Source organism: Tetrao urogallus, assembly GCF_951394365.1.
Source record: "Tetrao urogallus genome assembly, chromosome: 16".
Classification (NCBI taxonomy): domain Eukaryota; kingdom Metazoa; phylum Chordata; class Aves; order Galliformes; family Phasianidae; genus Tetrao; species Tetrao urogallus.
The window spans coordinates 1,585,365-1,592,414 of record NC_136829.1 but is presented as its reverse complement, the minus strand read 5'-3'; the positions used below and the strand labels follow the sequence as shown (position 1 = coordinate 1,592,414).

The 7,050-nt window shown below is 41.0% G+C and overlaps 1 protein-coding gene across 1 annotated transcript in view; it reads left to right on the top strand.

Moving 5' to 3' along the window:
- Window positions 1-2,086: 2,086 nt before the first annotated feature.
- The window catches only part of ITCH (itchy E3 ubiquitin protein ligase), a gene marked incomplete at its 3' end in the record, with an annotated part of 29,202 nt that continues 24,238 nt past the window's right edge, over window positions 2,087-7,050 (top strand). Inside the window, exons 1-4 of the mRNA XM_079543550.1 lie at window positions 2,087-2,168; window positions 4,623-4,761; window positions 5,985-6,109; window positions 6,291-6,300. Of these exons, the coding sequence (XP_079399676.1) occupies window positions 2,099-2,168; window positions 4,623-4,761; window positions 5,985-6,109; window positions 6,291-6,300 (344 nt within the window). The 5' untranslated portion in view covers window positions 2,087-2,098. The remainder of the gene's footprint in view (window positions 2,169-4,622; window positions 4,762-5,984; window positions 6,110-6,290; window positions 6,301-7,050) is intronic.

The following is a 7,050-nucleotide window of genomic DNA, read 5'->3' as shown; positions in this document are numbered from 1 at the left end:
TTTCTTGACTAATGGATTCTAGATTGTGTGCCTCATTGGTACATAAGCAATAAGATAAGATTCTTCAGCTTGATTGTTGTTGAACAGTAATTAGGAGCTTAATGGCAGTTGAGAGAACTAAGCTCTGTATAACATGGTTTCTTATCCTTAGAAATACTGCAGGCTCTTGAAATGTGACTTGTGCTGACCAGTGAGACCTGCAGGCTGGGCTGTGTAAGTGCCAGTATGTGCATGTGGCAACTCAGATGGATTCAGGTGTGTGCAGGATGGTCATTTCTGATGGGATTAAGCTGATAGATTTTTTTTCCCCTATGTTCTCAGTGAAAATGGTCGAATATTAATACATTAATTTTACTGAGCATATTTTGCAGGCTTAGAAAAAATAAGCTTTAACGTGTGCTTCTGCTGTATGTGCTTACTGTGTGGTTCCAAATGTAAATTAATTCTCACCTTCAGTAGTTGTGTTTGTTATGTGCAGTGCTCTTCCTCCAGGAAAACTTCAGTTCTGCAAATTCAGCCTCCTTCGGGCTGCCAAGAACAGCAGTGCTGGTCTGGATGCTTCATTCAGCTGCTTTCTTAAAGCACAAAGCTTATGTAGCTTGGCAGAGCTCATCACAGGAACAGGCTTCAGAATTGTCCTTGAAAGTCTTGTAAATTGAGATGATTACTAATATACTTCTCTTAAAAACATTTTCACCCTTGCAAGATTTAGATTTGTTCGCAGCTGGAATTTAGTGTAAAAGTCCTGAAGTCCACTGATAATGCAGTGTATTTGAGCAAGTTGGTAGACTCTTTTTGGTGGTGTGGCTGACACCGCTATGTGCATCTGCAGCAAGTAAGAACTTTCCATACAGTCACTCTTGAAATACCTCTGTGAAAGTACAGTTTCACAGTAATCGCAGTACGCAGGCTTTGGCTTTGCACCACAGCTTCAGAAACTCGTGTTACTCAAATGTGGCCTCCTTTCTCAAACTGTGTTTTACACAGAATGTAGAGGAGGTTTAGGCTGCTTGTGGCGATGCAGTTGGGAGCACCTCGTGTGGAGTGTTGTGTCCTTCCGACGGAGCCGCTCAGCTAACCTGACTTTCCTTGTTGGCAATAGCACTGCATGCTGCAGATGCCCGGGTTGGTGCTGCTCACAGGTCCAGAGGCTGAGCAGAAAGTGGGCAGCAGATGGAGGTCAGATGGACACATTGGGTGCATGAATGGTTTTGACCACAGCAGGCAGTGAGTAGTTGACACAGGGAGGGGATGTGGCACAGAGGGGCTGCATCAGTGAGTCTGAGCAAGGATGTCGGGATACTTCGGAGTAATCTGTATCTGAACATAGCAGCATGCTATTTAATTTGTCTGTAGACGTCAAAGCTACGTGATGTGTATTGGCCCCATCTGCTTTTCCCCATCCTCGAAAACCAAATAGAGAATTGAGTGCATGAGTTCAAAGAATAGCAGGAATACCAGTTTGCTTTAGTGCCATGTGCAGAGGGTGCTGGGAGGGTCAGGAGAGCAGACTGCCCTGAGAGGGAAGGCTGGGCAAGGGTGTCTCATCCTCTGCCAGAGGCAATGTTTCCTCTTCAGTGTTCTGGAATTACAGCCCCAGGCCGTATCCTCAGTCTGACCAAATGGAGACAAAAACTAGAGAAACAGGTTTCTCTAAGCTTACTTTTTAATTTCATAATTTCTTTCTTCTGTGCTTGTGGATTTGTTTGATAGCTTTTTGAGTTTTTCAAACTGCAGTAACTTCTTACCCCAGGACTCAGGATATCAATAAAAGCAATATTTCAGACAGAAGAGTAAACACTGGTAAGATAAGAATGTTGTTCTCACAGTTGATGGGCAAGTGAGGAGACAAGATCAGAAGATCTTGTTGGTCAGGACATGAATGCTTACAGATCACGTTGGGTAAAGGCTAAGCCCTTAATGAACCATGTTTGGTACTTTAGAAAGGGAAGGAAACTAGAAAGAGAACGACTGTGGCAGTGTTGTTTGCAGTGTAATGCATCTGCACATCAAAAAAAGAAAATGAAATCATTTGTGAGTGTTGGAGGATTGATGTGTTGACACTCTCTTTATCCAGGTTCAAGATCCAGCCCATATTATGGCTGGCACTGGATCCAAGTCAGGATTACCTGGTGGGCTGTATATGAAATCACAGCTTCAGATCACTGGTAAGTTGTTATTATGTATCTTTTCCAATCAAAAACGTACAAGGAAAAATTTTCATTTGTTTGTTTTTCTCCCAGTAATTAAAGAGTAATTATAGTGGCATGTTGTGTTTTGGCAAGCTTTTAATAATGCAAAGTCCATGAGAAGTAGCAAAATAAAACTGATGGTGTAACAAAGTTGTGACTTGGCAGAAATATGTAGGATTTTATCACAATCTGTTTTGAAATTATACTTTTTTATGTAAGGAATGAAGAAATGAATAATTACTTTTGAGTAGCATTAAGTCAGTTGTACAGAACAGTAGGAGAGAACTGGGTAACTTCTGTTTGAAATGTAACAACGTAATAAAACTGCTTTCTGTTGCTAACAGCTGGCACAGCACCGAATCTTAACAATTTCACAATTGTTTTTACGTCTTAAACTAAGTGAATTTGCACTGCTGTTTACTGCATTTGACTCTGTTAAATGTTTTCATTCGTGATGAGGGTGTTAGTTTAATTGAGGACTTGTAGATTGCATAGGACTGGATTTACGTGGCCGTGCTTTGCTTTTTGTAGTGCCACACAACAGAACAACTGCTGAAACTGAGCAGGTTTCTCTGCTCTCTGACTGACAAATTTTACTCAAGTGTGAAAGTTAAAGCCTGAGAATGGAAGGTCTGTGGGTATATGCATGTGTGTATTTAGAAGCATTAGGGCTAAACTTTGCACCCTCAAGGTGGGGATATGTGAAGAAGTTGTGCAAATGAAAGGAATTGTCATAAACAGATGGGAAAACTTCAGGCAAAACGGAAGAAGAGAAGTGAATAAATTGTGCTGCCCTCACTGTCACTTTGAGGACACAAACATGATCTTTCTCACTGAAGTTTGAGACCTGAAGAAAAATCTCTTCTCTGCAGATTGATATTGGAGATGAGAATTGAAGAGGTTTCAAGGGCGGTGTGTCTTCCCATAGCCAAGGGAAACCTAGCTGAGGATTATAGGAGTGATGCCTGTGTGAGGTTTGCTGCGTTAAAGGCACAAAAAAGGAAAGAATTGTTTCATCTTTAGGATGAAGACAATTATGATGTTCATTTCTTAATTTCTTTCTTGTTCAGCCACAGTCTGCAAAACTTTCCTTTGGTGCAGGCAGACTTTGCTTTCTCCTAGGAAGTTCAGTAAACAGCAGCCCCCATCTGTTTCCCCCTTCTCTCTCCGTTCTACTGTTCTCAGTTGGCTTCAAATGAACTTTCAGGTTGTCTGGGTAAGTAAGAACCTCAAAAGTAGGCACAGAACTGCTGATTTGTGCTGAGTCAAATCAGATCTTGATGTCTTTGAGGCAGCTAGTGATGTTGAGGCATGAATTGTTGCAGTATCCAGGTACTGGAGGCATCAGGGGAAGGTAATTCTTGAAGATCAGTGCCAGCAATGAGAGCTCATAAAGAGAGAGAGCTTCCCTTGGAAGCAGTTCAGATCAGTTTGTACTAAGCTACTTCTCTAAGTCTCTAAAGGAACATAGACTATAAAAGGAATATAGGTAGATTAGGCATATGGGCTTGAATTGATCATCTTTTTTAAATCATGTAGTGCAGCTTAAGTAGCGATGAAAATACAAGAGACCAGACTGACATTTGTAGCAACAGAGCAGGGTTCATTGGCCATTGGTTGTGAGTACTGATTTGTAAGCTGTCAAAGAATCCAAGAACTCTCCTTATCTAAGAGCCAAATAAACATTGGGGTAGGCACATGCAGAGCATATCAAGACAATGCACTCAGTGTTTGGCAAGACAGAACTACTGTAGTTGATGTTGAATGTTTAAAAAAATGAAAATTTCAAGTTTATGTTGCTGTCTAGGTATTAATATAAAAAATATATTTACTAGCATGAGAAAAGCTCTAGAGCTGCAAGTCCCGTCCAAGTTTTGCTGTAGAACAGTAGGTAGTTATTAGAGCTCCAAACTGCCCTCCTGTTAGATTTTGTGTCAGTTGGCTTTGATACAGAAAACTCAACAAAACTTTCCTTTTCTTAAACATCTTCTCATCACCAGCAGTGGCACTTGTCCAGGGTTCATTAGTGAGGAAGATGGATCGTGTTTCCAGCTTTATCAGAAGCAAGTATAAAAAACTGTGGGAACGATCCTGGATGGGGACAGGGAGCAGGTTAGGTAGGCTGTAGGTGATATTTTCTGCTTTCAGCACTGAAATGCTTTTGGGGATCTAAAACTGATAATTATCAGCCATGGTGTCTGATGCAGTGGAAGAAGTACTGCTATGTTTTTAGACTTTTGTGTGAGATGTAACGCTGGACAAAATAGCCTGAAATGCAAACACATTTGTTTTCCATGTGTGGTTTCTCTCCTGAGCATTACTGTCAGCCATCAGCGATCTCATACTTGAATACTGAAGTAGCCAGCTGAAAAGTATTATTTGATGTTGAAATATTCAGTCATCGATTATAACTTTTCTCTTTCTTAACAGTTATTTCAGCAAAACTAAAAGAAAAAAATAAGTGGTTTGGACCAAGCCCTTATGTGGAAGTCTCAGTAGATGGACAGTCAAAGAAGACAGAAAAATGCAACAACACAAATAGTCCAAAGTGGAAACAGCATCTTACAGTGTATGTCTGATGGTTTTGTTTTCTAGTTTGAGTTAAATTAGTGCTGTGCAACTGACTGTGGATTTAAGGGTGGGTTGTGTTATTATTTTAGACGAGGCATTCTGCATTGCACAGGATAGAGAGAATTTTTGAGGGCTAATATACTCCATTCCAACCTATGTATTTATAAAACCATTGCATTATGTCCCACAGAAAAGACATAGTGCTTACAAGGAATTGTAGCAATGTCTGTAGTGTAAGAACTCAGCTCTAATCGTGTAAATAGTAGGAAAGTGAAGGTAATCTGGTGAAGCTGACAGTTCCATTCATGTTTTGATTGTCACAATTAAGGTTAGTTTTTTGTGGCTGAAAAGTGTAGTTTTGTGTGGCAGTGTCCTGCAGCGTGCTGTAGCACTGCTAGTTGGCTGTGTATAATCACTTCCCACTTCAGGCACAAGCACAAAATTGCTGTTGCATTTATAGTACAAAGTACAAAGCTAGCATTAGTTTCAAGAAGGAACAGAGTTGGTGTTTGTGTTGTGAGATGACAGGAGGTATGAAGCACTGATATTAAAAAAAAGATCTGCAGCTTCCATTTATTTTAACTGTAATGTCATCAGGTGTTTGGTGGTGCTCTTCTTTCTGCTGTTGTCAGAATACTTCTATGAAGGAAAAAGAAAAGTCTAGGCTTTCAGGCTTTTCTTTTCACTGTGAGAGCTCCTATATTCTCCAGGGCTGTCCTGCTCACGTACGCCATACCACCAAAATGCCTTCCTGCAAAATTCCAAGCCACATTTAGAAATACAGCAGTTAGCATGGTTTGATTAAGCTTGTTTTGGAGATAGAGGGGAGACAGTAACTAACTGCTCTCTAAAAAGGATAATTGCATTGGCATATGTTTCTTCTTCAGTAAGGGGCTCTCCCAGTACGTAAGTGCTGACAGTTTGGGAGTGGAGGGCCTCACAGCACAAGGTAGAGTGCTGTCAGCTTCAGAATGTGGCCCTGCTGGGGGCTTCTCTAGGAGCAGACACTCACGGTCTCTGCCACCAGCAGACAAATGGAGCTGCCTGCGTGCTGGGCACAGATTCCAGCATTGTGGTTCCATGACCTTATCAGCCAGAGGAGGCTTTTCACAGTGCCACAGTTCGTACTCTGCTTTTTTAAATAATTTTTAAGTGACAGTTGGTGTACATTGCTCAGTTCACCCAAAACCTTTACACTAGTGCTTAACTTCTTCTTTTCAGAATTGTCACTCCTCTAAGTAAATTAACCTTTCGAGTCTGGAGCCATCAAACGTTGAAGTCTGATGTCCTCCTGGGAAGTGCTGCCCTGGATATTCATGAGACTTTGAAATCAAATAGTATGAAACGTAAGTACAAGTTTGAGTGCAGTGTGTAACACTGTGGTGGGCATTAAGTGTTCCTTTTGTTGCTACAGATTGCATTTCTGAGCATCCTCGCAATCTTTTGTTATCATCTTTATTTCCTTATGCACAACCTGTCGTGGTGTCGATGGAAGCCTGATGTTTTTCACTTTGCTTTTATGTGCAGGAGTGAAAGTGTAATGAAAGAGTGGTTCCTTTTACATAGTCTAAAAACAGATACATATCTGGTGCTAGAGGAGAAAGTGAGTGAATGTTGTTGATGTTCGAAGTAGTGTATATTGTACCATTTAATGTGTCTTAGAACCAGTTAGCTTTGAGGCAGTATGTGCACTGTGGAGCTTCCAAGTGGATCATCACACCCATTATCAAATTGTCTTGCTATATACTGCATACTGATGTGCTCTCACCCTTGTTCTGACTTTTGCTTCCTGACTTTCAGATGTGGGCACTCAAATTGCAGCATGTTGGTAGCAATGTAATACGTTTTTCTGACAGTCACTGTCCTGTTGTGATTGTAGCTGAAAATTAGAACTCCACTGCTCTGTGTAACAGTGGGTGTCATGCTGTATGGTACTGGATACTGATTCAGGCATTTCAACCAAGAACTGGGATGTACCCACAAAGTACCTCTGACTTAGGGATGTGATACAGAATCCACATTCAAAATGCAAAACTACATGTCACTAGATAAATGTGCTATGTTTTACTCCAAGATAGACTTGGTAGCTGTTCTGAATGAAGAATGAGGTGAATTACATCTTCTGTCTATAGCTCGTCAAGGACAGGTATATTAATTGCTTAAGAAGTGTGGGCAGAAACCAGAGGCTGCATTTCTCCTATAAAGATACACCTTTCTTTAGGCAGCAAAAAGCTTGTGCTCTAGTTCTCCCTACTTTGTAGAAATAATAAGCTTGCTGACACGTGGG